Source organism: Mobula birostris, chromosome 18 (genome assembly GCF_030028105.1).
Source record: "Mobula birostris isolate sMobBir1 chromosome 18, sMobBir1.hap1, whole genome shotgun sequence".
NCBI classification, from domain to species: Eukaryota; Metazoa; Chordata; class Chondrichthyes; order Myliobatiformes; family Myliobatidae; genus Mobula; species Mobula birostris.
In genome coordinates, this window is record NC_092387.1 from 65,001,229 (window position 1) to 65,017,484 (window position 16,256).

Consider the following 16,256-nt stretch of genomic DNA (forward strand, 5'->3'; position numbering starts at 1 on the left):
GGCCACACAGTGACTGAAACTCTCCCACGCACATAGCCTTTGTTGCTGTGCAACTGGAATTAGGGAATCCTGCACAAAGACTCTCAAGTCTCTTTGTGCCTCAGTTTTTTATATTTTCTCTCCACTTAGAAAATAGTCAACCCTTTCATTTCTTCTACCAAAGTGCATGACCATACACTTCCCGACACTTTATTCCATCTGCCACTTCTTTGCCTGTTCTCCTAATCTGTCTACACCCTTCTGTAGCCTCACTACTTCCTCAAAACTAACTGCCTCTCCACCTATCTACATATCAGCTGCAAACTTTGCAACAAAGCCATCAATTCCATTATTCAAATCATTGACATATATTGTAAAAAACCGGTCCCAACACAGACCAATGTTCCCTTTAAGGTGTGCGCGTATGCATGCACACACATCTGTTGCCACTAGCACACAAAGGAATTTAAACTGCACACAAAAGGTTGTCACCTTCTGCCTCGTTGGCATGTTAAGTACACTTCACCATCATACACAATCACATTTCCTTTTCCAGTTTCTGATGCGGACAGTATTGACAACCTGGAGTTTGTGATGATTTCTCTGCAGATTTAGAACTGGCAGCCAACTGTTTTTATTGAAGAAATTATTCAGTGCACACATGTTGTCACTTTTCAAAAAAATTGCACACCGCAAGAATTTTGCACACACTGGTCATTACGAATTAGAGGGAACATTGACACAGACGCCTGTGGAACACCATTAGTTACTGGCAGCCAACCAGAAAAGGTTCCCTTTATTCCCACTTCTTCCAGTCAGCCAGAGCTTTATCCATGCTAGAATGTTTCCTGTAATACCATGGGCTCGTAGCTTGTTAAGCAGCTTCATGTATGGCACCTTGTCAAAGGCCTTCTGAAAATCCAAGTACACAACATCAACTGATTCTCCTCTGTCTATCCTACTTGTTATTTCTTCAAAATATTCCAACAGATTTGTCAGGCAAGATCCTCCCTTGCTGACTACAGCCTATTTTATCACGTGCCTCCAAGTACCCTGAGACCTCATCCTTAATAATTGATTCCAACATCTTCCAACCACTGTGGTCAGATTAACTGGCCTGTAGTTTCCTTTCTTCTGCCTCTCTCCCTTCTTGAACAATGGTGTGACATTTGCAATTTTCCAGTCTTCCAGAAGCATTCCACAATCTAGTGATTCCTGAAAGATCATTACTAATGCCTCCACAATCTTCTCAGCCACCTCTTTCAGGAACCTAGGGTGTATGCCACCTAGACCAGGTGACGTCTACATTCACACCTTTCAGTTTCCCAAGAACCTTCTTTCTAGTATTAGTAACTTCACACACGTCTTGACCCCCGACACCTGGAATTTCCAACATCCTGCTAGTGTCTTCCACATTGAAGACTGATGCAAAATACATACTTATTCAATTCATTCACCATTTCCTTGACCCCCATTATTATCTCTCCAGTATTATTTTCTGGTGCTCCAATATCTACTCTCACCTCTCTTTTATATTTTAAGTATCTGAACTCTGTTGTACACTTTCATGTATCTGAATATGTAGATTTGAGCAATGCACCCAGGCTTGTTGCAAATGCACGTCTGAAGCTACAGAATGAGAGAATTTTTGTGATCTAGAGCTCATCATCGGTAAGGCTAGTGGAGCAGGGCTTTCAAAAAGGAATTGGGGAGCAATCGGCAAAACAAGCTGCTGAGTCATGAGGAAGCATCAGGGATCAAGGGTGAAGTTCAGCCCAGAGAAGGGTGAAGTGAGTTACTCTGAAAGGCTGAATTTCAAGGTAGAATACAAGGGCTATGGCAGGATTCTTAGCAGCCTGAGGAACAGAGGGATCTTGGGGTCCACGAACATAGGCCCCTCAAACTTGCCACGCAAGTTCATTGAGTTGTTAAGAAGGTGCTTGGTGTGTTGGCCTTCATTAGTTGACAGGTTGAGTTCAAGAGCCATGAGCTGACGTTGCAGCTCTGTTAAACCCTAGTCAGACCACACTTGGGAAAACATGTTCATTTCTGGTCGCCTCATTATAGGAAGGATGTGGAGCATTTAGAAAGGGTGCAGAGGAGATTCGCCAGGATGTTGCCTGGATTAGAGAGCTTGATTTATGAGGCTAGATTGAGCAAGCTATGCTTTTTTTTCTTTGGGGCTAAGGAAGATGGAAGGTGTATAAGATGATAGAAGTATATAAAATGATAAGAGGCATTGATAGAGTGGACAGCCAGAGACTTTTCCCAGAGCAGAAATAGCTAATACAAGAGGGCATCATTTTAAGGTGATTGGAGGAAAGTATACAGGGGGATGTCAGAGGTAAGTTCTTTAACAGAGTGGGGTGGTTACATGGAATGTGCTGGCAAGGGTGTTGGTAGAGGCAGATACATTAAGGACATTTATGAAACGTGTTGATAGGCACATGGATAATCGAAAAATAGAGGGGTATGTAGAAAGGAAGGGTTAGATCTTGGAGTGTGTTAAAGAGTCAGCACCACATCATAGGCCAAAGGGACTGCTCTACTTGAAGTTGGCCCCCCTCTGTGTTGTAACAATTGGTTGATTCTGCATTCTCTGTTTTGTCGTTCGCTTATCCTGTTTTGCTGGACTGGATTGCAGCTTGGTGCCTTTTTCGTTCATCTCATGGTCTGTAGCACCACAACACAACCGTCATCATTAAAGCTGTGAATAACATGAGCAAGGATTGCTTCTCACTAGGTGCGCCCAGCTGGCAGGCAAGCCCGGCTCATCCACTTGCAAACATTAAACAAGCCTTGTGGAACGGCCCTGCGCCCAGACAACGTGCTCCTTTAAACACACTGCCTCTCCGTCGTGAAGCATCTGGATATTTATGTGAAAATCTCCTTTTTTCAACGGGTGTGCTTTAAACAAGCAGAGTGGCTGCACCATTTTATTTCCTCTCTGGCTTGCTGATACACAGACACATACCATGCCGCAGAAGCTCCCACTGGGTCACTGCCAAAGAGGCAGCAGGCAGCTGGCGTTAATGCTAGCTGGCCCCCAAGGGGAAAATGCTCTCTGTGTCAGACCTCTCGCCCTGTTCAGATACAGCCGGCTGAAAATATAGTGGAATTAACGGAGACCACCGTGAAGAATGAAGATCAGACATTGATTCAAATTCAGGTTTACACTCAGTGGCCAATTTATTAGGTACACCTGTACACCTGCTTGTTAACGCAAATATCTAATCAGCCAATCATGTTGCAGCAACTCAATGCATAAAAGCATGCAGACACGGTCAAGAGGTACAGATGTCATTCAGAGCAATCTTCAGAATGTGGAAGAAATGTGGTATAAGTGACTTTAACGATGGAATGGTTGCTGGTGTCAGATGGGGTGGTTTGAGTATCTCAGAAAGCGCTATCTCCTGGGATTTTCACACACAATAGTCCCTAGAGATTACAGAGAAAAGTGTGAAAAACAAAAACCATCTAATTCCTGCCCCCCACCCCCCACCCCAATTCTGTGGGCAGAAGTGCCTTGTTAATGAGAGAGGAGAATGGCCAGACTGGTTCAAGCTGACAGGAAGGTGACAGTAACTCAAATAACCACACGTTACAAGTGGTGTGCAGAAGAGCATCTCTGAACATGCAACACTTCAGACTTTGAAATAGATGAACCAGAAGCAGAAGACCACGAACACATAACTCAAATAACCCACATGTTACAAACAGCATCTCTGAACACCCATCAAGTCAAACCTTGAGGTGGATGGGCTACAGCAGCAAAAGATTACAAACATCCCACTCAGTGGCCACTTTATTAGGTACAGGAGGTATCTAATATAGTGACCACGGCCACTGAGGGTATTTTTCACATGCAGTGAAGTGTTTCATCTGTCTTAACAACCAGCATGCCCTCACCTTAATCCACTGTGGAAAAAGTCATCATGTGTCCTTGCACTGGGCCTATACTCGATGGCATTCAAAAAGATTGATGGGGGGGGAATCTCATTGAAACCTATCGTTTTCTGGCTCCCCTCTTGCCCCTTCCCTTCTGCCTATCATCTCCCTCCTGTGCCCCTCCTCCTTCCTTTCTCCCCATTGTCCACTGATTCCTTCTTCTTCAGCCCTTTACCATTTCCACCTATCATCTCCCAGCTTCTCACTTCATCGCTCCTCTCCCAGCTTCCCACCCATCTTTCTCCTCACCTGGCTTCATCAATCATCTGCCAACTTGTACTCCTTCCCTTCCCCCCCACTTTGTTATTCTGGCTTCTTCACACTTCCTTTAAATTTTAAACCACTTTTTCCAGTGCTGTTCACATTGTAAATGCATACTGGTATTTATTTATTTATGTTTATTTTATTTTATATTCATCTTTATAAGTCAGCATTGCAGTCCAGTGGGAGAATTCAAGTGGTTCCTTTGGAGTCATAAGTCACTGAGAACTTCCTACCTCTTTTATTTTCTGGTCCAGAAATAGGAAAGGAACAGGAAATAGAAAAGGCTTGTCAGAAGAGCAGTGTTATGATAATTGTGGGGGATTTTAACATGCGAGTGGATTGGGAAAATCAAGTCGGCACTTCATCTCAAGAGAGAGAATTTGTAGAATGTCTGCGAGATGGCTTTTTAGAACAGCTTGTTGTTGAGCCCACTAGGGGATCGGCTGTACTGGATTGGGTATTGTGTAATGAACCAGAGGTGATTAGAGAGACTGAGGTGAAGGAACCCTTAGAAGGCAGTGATCATAACATGATTGAGTTCACTGTGAAATTTGAGAAAGAGAAGCTGAAGTTGGATGTGTCGGTATTTCAGTGGAGTAAAGGAAATTACAGTGGCATGAGAGAGGAACTGGCCAAAGTTGACTTGAAAGGGACACTAGCAGGAAGGACAGCAGAGCAGAGTGGCTGGAGTTTATACGAGAAGTGAGGAAGGTGCAAGACAGATATATTCCAAAAAAGAAGAAATTTTCGAGTGTAAAAAGGATGCAACTGTGGCTGACAAGAGAAGTCAAAGCCAAAGTTAAAGCAAAGGAGAGGGCATACAAGGAAGCAAAAATTAGTGGGAAGACAGAGGATTGGAAAGTTTTTAAAAGCTTACAAAAGGAAACTATGAAGGTCATTAAGAGGGAAAAGATGAACTATGATAGGAAGCTAGCAAATAATATCAAAGACGATACTAAAAGCTTTTTAGAAGGTGAGAGACAGGTGAGAGTAGATACAGGACTGATAGAAAAAGATGCTGGAGAAATTGTAATGGGAGATAAGGAGATGGCGGAGGAACTGAACGAGTATTTTGCATCAGTCTTCACTGAGGAAGATATCAGCAGTATACCGGACACTCAAGGGCGTTAGGGAAGAGAAGTGTGCGTAGTCACAATTACGACAGAGAAGGTACTCAGGAAGCCGAATAGTCTAAGGGTAGATAAATCTCCCGGACCAGATGGAATGCACCCTCATGTTCTGAAGGAAGTAGCTATGGAGATTGTGGAGGCATTAGTGATGCTATTTAAAAAGGGGGCAAGGAAGCAAAAAGGAAATTATAGACCTGTTAGCTTGACGTCGGTGGTTGGGAAGTTGTTGGAGTCGATTGTCAAGGATGAGGTTACAGAGTACCTGGAGGCATATGACAAGATAGGCAGAACTCAGCATGGATTCCTTAAAGGAAAATCCTGCCTGACAAACCTATTACAATTTTTTGATGAAATTACCAGTAGGCTAGACAAGGGAGGTGCAGTGGATGTTGTGTATTTGGATTTTCAGAAGGCCTTTGACAAGGTGCCACACATGAGGCTGCTTAACAAGATAAGAGCCCATGGAATTACAGGAAAGTTACATAGGTGGATAGAGCATTGGCTGATTGGCAGGAAACAGAGAGTGGGAATAAAAGGATCCTATTCTGGTTGGCTGCCAGTTACCAGTGGTGTTCCACAGGGGTCCGTGTTGGGGCCACTTCTTTTTACATTGTACATCAACGATTTGGATTATGGAATAGATGGCTTTGTGGCTAAGTTTGCTGATGATACAAAGACAGGTGGAGGGGCCGGTAGTGCTGAGGAAACAGAGAGCCTGCAGAGAGACTTGGATAGATTGCGAGAATGGGCAAAGAAGTTGCAAATGAAATACAATGTTGGAACGTGTATGGTTATGCACTTTGGCAGAAGAAATTAACGGGCAGACTATTATTTAAATGGGGAGGGAATTCAAAGTTCTGAGATGCAACAGGACTTGGGAGTCCTCGTGCAGGACACCCTTAAGGTTAACCTCCAGGTTGAGTCGGTGGTGAAGAAGGCGAATGCAATGTTGGCATTCATTTCTAGAGGAATAGAGTATAGGAGCAGGGATGTGATGTTGAGGCTCTATAAGGCACTGGTAAGACCTCACTTGGAGTACTGTGGGCAGTTTTGAGCTCCTTATTTAAGAAAGGATGTGCTGATGTTGGAGAGGGTTCAGACAAGATTCACTAGAATGATTCCGGGAATTAGAGGGTTAACATATGAGGAACGTTTGTCCGCTCTTGGACTGTATTCCTTGGAGTTTAGAAGAATGAGGGGAGACCTCATAGAAACATTTTGAATGTTGAAAGGCATGGACAGAGTGGATGTGGCAAAGTTGTTTCCCATGATGGGGGAGTCTAGTACAAGAGGGCATAACTTAAGGATTGAAGGGCGCCCATTCAGAACAGAGATGCGAAGAAATTGTTTTAGCCAGAAGGTGGTGAATCTATGGAATTTGTTGCCACGGGCGGCAGTGGAGGCCAAGTCATTGGGTGCATTTAAGGCAGAGATTTATAGGTATCTGTGTAGCCAGGGTATCAAAGGTTATGGTTTGAAGGTGGGGGAGTGGGATTAAATGGGAGCATGGATCAGCTCGTGATAAAATGGCGGAGCAGACTCAATGGGCCGAATGGCTGACTTCTGCTCCTTTGTCTTATGGTCTCTTATGGTCTGAAAAGTGCCGCCCAATTAGACCCATGTGACCACTTGACCTACTAACCAGTACGTCTGGAATGTGAGAGGAAACTGGAGCATCTGAAGGAAACCCACATAGTCACAGAGAGCAAGTACAAACTCTTTGCAGACAGCGGGGGAATTGAACCCGGGTCGCTGATGTTGTCAAAGCATTAATTCTATGGATTAATGGAAGTTTGTTTGGGAGAGTTTTCTCCACCTGCACCAATGCTTCTTCATGATGACTATAGGTCAAACCATGGTCATATTATGTTCACTAAGAATGTACTCATCTTGTTCACTCATGTTCACTCATCTTGAAGATATGTGTTGGGGAATAAGTTGGGAAGGGTACAGTTGGTAACAGTGTGGGGCGGAAGGAGGGAAGTGGGAAGGTTTCTTAACCAGCTATTTAACATCAGTCTGTGAACTCATCTTCAGAGACCCTGTGAATGAGCTTGGGACAAACAGGAGGAAAGAATTAAGGAGTAGGATACAGCAAAGAATCAGACACACGTTTTGAACAGGCAGACAAGAAATAATAAAAGTTTGAAGGGAGAGGAGGAAATTCAATCTGTCAGCTGCCTGCAGTTACTGGAATGTTTTGCCAAGATGGATAACCTCATAGGAACTTACAGTCATGAAGTCATAACAGTAAAACTTTAACTTGCTTCATGCTGTACATCTTTTACAGTTTAAAGGAGTAAATGTGTATCTTTCACACAAAACCATTCAGAAAGCGTTCACAGTTATAAACGTGCTTGGTATAACTGTGCATCATTCTTTCATTCACTAAATCCTTTGTTGTTGGCCGTGCACACCTGATGAATATATTTTAAGTATACCTTATCAAGGACAACCTTGTGGCATAGCAACGTAACGCTTTACAGCGCCTGTGAGCTGGGTTTAATTTCCGCTGCTGGCTGTAAGGAGTTCGAGCATTCTCCCCGTGACTGTGTCAGTGGATCAATACACAACCTCCTGGAAGCCAAGGGCAATGACTTGGGTACATCCTCAGGAGGGGAGACCATATGACATTGGAGCAGAAGTTGACCATTCAGCCCATCAGTCATGGCTGATCTATTATTCCTCTCAACCCCATTCGCCTGCCTTCTCCCCATAACCTTTGACACCCTTACTAATCAAGAACTTATCAACCTGCACTTTAAATATACCCTCCAGCAATAAACCATCTGTTGGAGAAATCAGCAGGTCAACCAGCATCTGTGGGAGATAAGGGTGCTCCAGTTTCCTCCCACATTCCAAAGACATAAGAACATAACATAAGAAATAGGAGCAGGAGTCGGCCATCTGGCCTGTCGAGCCTGCTTTGCCATTCAATATCATGGCTGACTTGACCATGTTTTCCCTGTAACCCGTAATTCCCCTACTATACAAAAATCTTTCCAACCTTGTCTTAAATATATTTACTGAGGTAGCCTCCACTGCTTCACTGGGCAGAGAATTCCACAGATTCACCACTCTCTGGCGTACAGGTTAGTAGGTTAATTGGTCACGTGGGTGTAATTGGCTCCATGGACCAGAGAGGCCTGTTACTGCACTGTATCTCTAAGTAAAATAAATATAAAAATATATTTATTTTACTCAAATATGTATTTTTAAAACAAGGTCATTAAGCTTACATATACAGTATACTTCAAGTATTTTCAAGGCCAGTTCTTATTACATTTTGGTTTCCAATAATTGTAGCTCCAGGATTTAATTATGTATCTCTACTCAGGGGAAGTCTGAAAAGTAGTTGAAGCTGAAGGAAGTGGTGCACTGTAAAATGAAATATGAAACCTCTTCTTAGAGACCACGGAAGGAATCTGAAGTTGAGAGATTTACATTTTAGTTTGAGTCTGAATTCATGGACTGAGATTATTGAATCCACCATTAATCAGTTGCCTCCCAAGCCATCAGGCTGATTAGCACCTCCACCCATTAATCCACCCCACCACCACATCACCGAGTGTCACTTTATGTACATACAATCACTCAGTGTATAATCAGTCTCCAGCTTTTTACCTTTCCCACTCACTTGGCTTCACCTATCCCTTCTAGCTAGCCTCCTTCCCCTCCCTCCACCTTTTCATTCTGGCCTCTTCCCCCTTCCATTTGAGACCTGCTGAAGGGTCTCGGCCCGAAACACCGCCTGTTCATTCCTCTCCACAGATGCTGCCTGACCTACTCGGTTCCTCCAGCATTTTGAGTGTGTTCCTATGTATATAACGATTACATGTACATACAGGATTACTTTCATATTTATATTTATTCTATGTTTTTTTTGTTTTTTTGTGGTATTATTTAAGTTTGATGTGTTTTTCTACTGTAACAGATCTGGGGTACGATTCATTTTGTTCTCCTTTATATTAGTGTACTGAAGAAAGACAATAAACAATCTTAAATCTTGAATCTGTTGGTAATAAAGCTTCTATTCAACTCCCATTTGATTCCTGAGGGAATTATTGCAAGTCAAAGTTCAAAGTAACTTCGTGATCAAAGTACGTATATGGCACCACCTACAGCCCTGAGATTCATTTTCTTGGGGGCATTCACAGCAGACACAAAGAACCATAATAGAGTAAATGAGAAACTATGCACGGAGATGGACAAACAGCCAATGTGCAAATGTAGAGAACTGTGCAGAAACATGAAAAAGAAATAGTAACCATCATAAATACATAAGAAATATATTATACTGAGAACATAAGTTGCAGTCTTTGAAAATAAGTCCATATGTGGAATCAGTCCAGTGCTGGAGTGAAGTTATCCACACTTTTCTTGGAGCCTGATGGTTGAGGGTAATAACTGTTCCTGAACCTAGTGGTGTGGGACCTAAGTCTCTTGTACCTCTTTCCTGATGGCAGCACTAAGAAGAGAGCACGGCCTGGATGGTGGGGGTCCTTGATGATGGATGCTGCTTTCCTGTGGCAGCGCTCCTTGTAGATTTGTTCACTGATGGGGAGAGCTTTTCCTGATGGTGTCTGAGCTCTATTCGTTACTTTTGTGGACATTTCTATCCATGGAAAATTCCACCATTTGCTTCTGGAGGCATTTCTCCTCTTCTGGAGGCTGTCCATTGCTTTCAACGCCTTTGTAGAGGTGCAGTATTCATTTGTAAATCAGCATAGGATCAATGGGCCAAGCGGCAAACACCAGACACTGTGACATTTTGGAGAAGTGCAGGAGCCTGGGTCAGGCAATAGGCCCTTGGGGACATTTCTACCACGTCTTCATGTTAGATATGGTTTGTTATTTCGATGCAGAAGAGGTCAGGAGTCTTTGGGTTTTCTTCTCCTTCCAAACTTGGTTTTTGCTTTGGAAACTTAAAGTGCCGATTTCCTCCCTCCTTATCTGTGTGAAACAGCACGTTTTCAAACCCACGACTGATTGTAGATCTCAGCCGAGAGGGAAACAAAGGAAGCTTTATATAAGCCATCATCTTTATGAGTAACAGAATAGTAGTTAAGGAACTGTGTGTGTGTGTGTGTGTGTGTGTGTGTGTGTGTGTGACTTTGCTTGTATATGTGTTTCTATATTCATCTGTGTTTGGGAGAGTTTGAATGTGTGAGTCCTTCTGCATGTCTATTTGCTTGCGTGCAGAATCAGAATCAGGTTTATTTGCGTCGTGAAATTTGTTAACTTAGCAGCAGCAGTTCAATGGAATACATCATATAGAAGAAGAAAAAGTAATCAATAAATAAATCAGTTATAGTATATGTATGTTGAATAGATTAACAATTGTGCAAAAACAGAAATAATATATATTAAATAAGTGAGGTAGTGTTCATTTAGGAATCGGATGGCAGAGGGGAAGAAGCTGTTCCTGAATCATTGAGTGTGTGCCTTTAGGCTTCGGTATCTCCTGCCTGATGGTAACAGTGAGAAAAGGGCATGCCCTGGGTGCTGGAGGTCCTTAATAATGGAAGCTGCCTTCCTGAGACACCGCTCCCTAAAGATGTCCTGGGAACTTTGGAGGCTGGTACCCAAGATGGAGCTGACTAGATTTACAACCCTCTGCAGTTTCTTTTGGTCCTGTGAATTAGCAACCCCCCCCACCCCCCCAATACCAGACAGTGATGCAGCCTGTCAGAATGCTCTCCACGGTACATCTATAGAAGTTTTTGAGTGTTTCTGTTGACATACTAAATCTCTTCAAACTCCTAATGAAGTATAGTCACTGTCCTGCCTTCTCCCTAGCAGCATCGATTTGTTGGGACCAGGTTAGGTTTCTGTTCAAACATGCACACGCATAAATACTTAGACATGCATGTACATATATGCAAATACATTCACACGTTACGGTCAGTGACCACTTTATTAGATGCCTCCTCTACCTAATAAAATGGTAACTGAGTTTATGTTCATGGTCTTCTGCTGCTATAGCCCATCTGCTTCAAGGTTTGACATTCTGAGTGTTCAGAATGATCTTCTGCACACCACTGGTAACGTGTGGTTATTTGAGTTACTGTCACCTTCCTGTCAGCTTGAACCAGTCTGGCCATTCTCCTCTGACCTCTCATTAACAAGGAATTTTCACCCACAGAACTGCCACCCACTGGATGTTTTTTACACCATTCTCTGTAAATTCTAGAGACTATTTGTGTGAAAAGCCAGGGGCTCAGCCGTTTCTCAGATACTCAAACCACCCTATCTGGCACCAACAATCATTCCATGATCAAAGTCACTTAGATCACATTTCTTCCCCATTCTGATGTTTGGTCTGAACAACAACTGAACCTCTTGACCATGTCTGCATTTTTTTTGTGCATTGAATTGCTGCCAAATGATTGGCTGAGTAGATATTTGCATTAACGAGCAGGTTTACCGGTGTACGTAATAAAGTGACCACTGAATGTGCCCGTGTATGTACTCACTAACACACACACAAACACACGTGCACATTCATAAATATGTACAAATATAAATATATGCAGACTGAAATCTTGTTTTTGTGCTTTACAACTCTCAACTGATCTCTCTCCGTCCCACAGCACCTACAGAACCCAGCAAACTTCCAGACTGCAGCCACCGAGCTGCTTGACTGGTGTGGCGACCCGCGAGCGTTTCAGCGGCCCTTCGAGCAGAGTCTGATGGGATGTTTGACGGTGAGTTACCCCGGACATTTTCTCCTCGTTGCCAGCTGTAGTTGGTCTGGAGGTTATAGCACGACAACAAGCCTTTCCGAACCTGGCCTGTTTGTCAGGACCCCAGCTTGAAACTGCTGTGAGGGTCACTTACCCTTGAGTTCATGGGTCATTAACGTATATCATGAATATCAAAAGGCCTAGGTAGAATGGACATGGAATCAGATCATCCCTCATTTAATCTATCTATGTCCCTCATGATCTTATACACCTCTATAAGATCATCCCTACGGTGAGGGAGCCTAGGACCAGAGGGCACAGTCTTCGAATACAGGGACATAGCTACAGGACAGAGATGAGGAGGAATTTCTTTAGCGGGAGAGTGCTGAATCTATAGAATATATTGCTACAGACAGCTGTGGAGGCCAAGTCATTGGGTATATTTAAAACAGATTGTACATTTTTTGATTAGTGACGGTGTCAAAGATTACCGGGAAAAGCAGGAAGATGGTGTTGAGAGGGGTGACAAATCAGCCATGATGGAATGGCAGAATGGACTGAACAGGCTGACTTGGCCTAGTTCTGCTCCTCTGACATACGGTCTATGGTCTCATGGATAACCCCTTTCTGCCAATGTTGGTTCCCAAGAAACATGGCTGCAATCTGCCAACAGGAAGTCACGAGGCTTCCCCAGGAGTTTTCTTCCTTTTACTGCAGGGAGGCTATTGAGATAGAAAATACAATGTAATTAAATGTTAATGCCTTTTTTTTTGAAGGCTAGTGATGATTTATGGTTTTCACATTGAAGCTCATTAAAACGGTATTCATCCTGGTTTGAAAATTGATTCAGCTCAACTAAAAACCAACAAATAGCCCGCATGGCTTTATTGACATTCATGTTAGATTTATGTAAGTCATCCCAGGATTCCAAGGGAAAGGGTAATGTTTGGGATTCCGACTGAAGGAGTGCATCTCCGGGATGGCAAACTCATCGATTCAAGAGCCTTTTGAAAGGTAGGAAAGCAAAATCAAATTTTGCAGGTGCTGGAAGTCTGAAATAAAAAACAGAGAGAGTGCTGGGAATATTCAGACGGCATCAGAGTTGATGCTTCAGGTCAATGAGGTGTTAAATCTGATGAAACATCAAGGACCTGAAACATTAAAAGTTTCTCTCTCCACAGATGTTGCCTGACTTGCTTTCAGAGAAGTGGACTGTAACTACCGAACCAAACCTTACTCCAATCACCATACCTCACCACCGTTCAGTTCCTTGTTCCCCTCAGTGCCTTTGGTGGCCAACATAACAGGGACAGGAGTCCCTGGCCTCCAGTGCAGTTTGAAATAAATCATTGAGAGGAACAAATGTCCCCTTTACACACTGCCAAATGATAAATATATTCAGATTCAGAATTCAGAATTCAGAATCAGGTTTATTATCACCAACGTGATGTGAAATTTGCTAACTTAGCAGCAGCAGTTCAATGCAATACATAATCTAGCAGAGAGAAAAAAAAATAAAAAATAAACAAACAAGTAAATCAGTTATGTATATTGAATAGATTTTTTTAAAAAACGTGCAAAAACAAAAATACTGTATATTAATAAAAAGTGAAGTAGTGTCCAAAGAATAATGTCCATTTAGGAATCGGATGGCAGAGAGGAAGAAGTTGTTCCTGAATCGCTGAGTGTGTGCCTTCAGGCTTCTGACCTCCTACCTTTATACTTTATACTTTATTGCCACCGAACAATTGGTACTAGAACATACAATCATCACAGCGATATTTGATTCTGCGCTTCCCACTCCCTGGATTACAAATACTAAATATTAAAAATAGTTAAAATTAGTAAATATTAAACATTTAAATTATAAATCATAAATAGAAAATAGAAAAATGGGAAGTAAGGTAGTGCAAAAAAACCGAGAGACAGGTCCGGATATTTGGAGGGTACGGCCCAGATCCGGGTCAGGATCCGTTCAGCAGTCTTATCACAGTTGGAAAGAAGCTGTTCCCAAATCTGGCCATATGAGTCTTCAAGCTCGTGAGCCTTCTCCTGGAGGGAAGAGGGACGAAAAGTGTGTTGGCTGGGTGGGTCGTGTCCTTGATTATCCTGGCAGCACTGCTCCAACAGCGTGCGGTGTAAAGTGAGTCCACGGATAGAAAATTGGTTTGTGTGATGTGCTGCACCGTGTTCACGATCTTCTGCAGCTTCTTCTCCTGATGGTAACAGTGAGAAAAGGACATGCCCTGGGTGCTGGAGGTCCTTAATAATGGACACTGCCTTGCTGAGACACTGCTCCCTAAAGATGTCCTAGGTACTTTGTAGGCTAGTACCCAAGATGGAGCTGACTAGATTTACAATCTTCTGCTGCTTCTTTTAGTCCTGTGCAGTAGCCCCTCCATACCAGACAGTGATGCAGCCTGTCAGAATGCTCTCCACAGTGCAAATATAGAAGTTTTTGAGTGTATTTGTTGACATGCCAAATCTCTTCAAACTCCTAATAAAGTATAGCCGCGGTCTTGCCGTGTTGTAACTACATCGATATGTTGGAACCAGGTTAGATCCTCAGAGGTCTTGACACCCAGGAACTTGAAGCTGCTCACTTTCTCCATTTCTGATCCCTCTATGAGGATTGGTATGTGTTCCTTCGTCTTACTCTTCCTGAAGTCCACAATCAGCTCTTACATCTTACTGACGTTGAGTGCCAGGTTGTTGCTGTGGCACCACTCCACTAGTTGGCATATCTCACTCCTGTATGCCCTCTCGTCACCATCTGAGATTCTACCAACAATGGTTGTATCATCAGCAAATTTATAAATGGTATTTGAGCTATGCCAAGCCACACAGCCATGTGTGTATAGAGGGTAGAGCAGTGGGCTAAGCACACACCCCTGAGATGTGCCAGTGTTGATTGTCAGCAAGGATGATATGTTATCACCAATCCACACAGATTGTGGTCTTCTGGTTAGGAAGTTGAGGATCCAGTTGCAGAGGGAGGTACAGAGGCCCAGGTTCTGCAACTTCTCAATCAGGATTGTAGAAATGATGGTATTAAATGCTGAGCTACAGTCGATGAACAGCATCCTGACGTAAGTGTTTGTGTTGTCCAGGTGGTCTAAAGCCCTGTGGAGAGCCATTGAGATCGCGTCTGCCATTGACCTATTGTGGCCATAGGCAAATTGCAATGGGTCCAGGTCCTTGCTGGGACAGTAGTTCAGTCCAGTCATGACCAACCTCTCAAAGCATTTCATCACTGTCGATGTGAGTGCTACCAGGTGATAGTCATTAAGGCAGCTCACATTATTCTTCTTAGGCACTGGTATAATTGTTGCCTTTTTGAAGCAAGTGAGAACTTCCGCCTGTAGCAGTGAGAGGTTGAAAATGTCCTTGAATACTCCCGCTATTTGGTTGGCACAGGTTTTCAGAGTCTTACCAGGTACTCCATCGGGACCTTCCACCTTGCGAGGGTTCACTCTCTTAAAGACAGTCTAACATCAGCCTCTGGGACGGAGAACACATTGCCATCAGGTGCAGCAGGGATCTTCACAGCTGTAGTTGTGTTCTCCCTTTCAAAGCGTGCATAGAAGGTGTTGAGTTCATCTGGTAGTGAAGCATCACTGTCATTCATGCTGTTAGGTTTCGCTCTGCAGGAAGTAATGTCTTGCAGACTCTGCCAGAGTTGCCGTGCATCCGATGTCACCTCCAACCTCGAAGTTGTCTCTTTGCCCCTGAAGTAGCCCTCCGCAAATCATTCCTGGTTTTCTGGTAAAGGCCTGGGTTGCCAGACTTGAATTCCACAGATCTAGGTTTCAGCAGACGATGTACCACCTGATTCATCCACAGCTTTTGGTTTGGGAATGTACAGTAAGTCTTTGTGGGCCACACTCATTCACACAGGTTTTAATGAAGCTGGTAACAACTGCAGCATACTCATCTAGATTCAAAGATGAATCCCTGAATATAGACAAGTCCACAGATTCAAAGCAGTCTTATAGGCGTTCTTGTGCTTCCCTTGTCCATATCTTCTTGGTCCTCACTGCTGGTGCTGCAGTCTTCAGTCTCTGCCTGTACTTGGGGAGTAGAAGTACAGCCAGGTGATCAGACTTCCCAAAGTGAGGGCGTGGAATAGCATGGTAGGCATTCCTGATGGTGGTGTAGCAATGGTCCAGTGTGTAGTTTCCTCTGGCATTGCAAGTGATCTGTTGATGGTAGTTGCTTAGTGATTTTTTTCAGACTGGCCTGGTTAAAA

At 43.4% G+C, this 16,256-nt stretch overlaps 1 protein-coding gene across 4 annotated transcripts in view; it reads left to right on the forward strand.

The window, feature by feature from the left end:
- zmiz1a (zinc finger, MIZ-type containing 1a) overlaps window positions 1–16,256 on the forward strand; it is a 451,595-nt gene that overhangs the window by 251,162 nt on the left and 184,177 nt on the right. For all 4 annotated transcript variants that reach the window (XM_072282833.1, XM_072282834.1, XM_072282836.1 and 1 more), the window contains exon 4: window positions 11,915–12,028. In XM_072282833.1, the coding sequence (XP_072138934.1) occupies window positions 11,915–12,028 (114 nt within the window). The remainder of the gene's footprint in view (window positions 1–11,914; window positions 12,029–16,256) is intronic.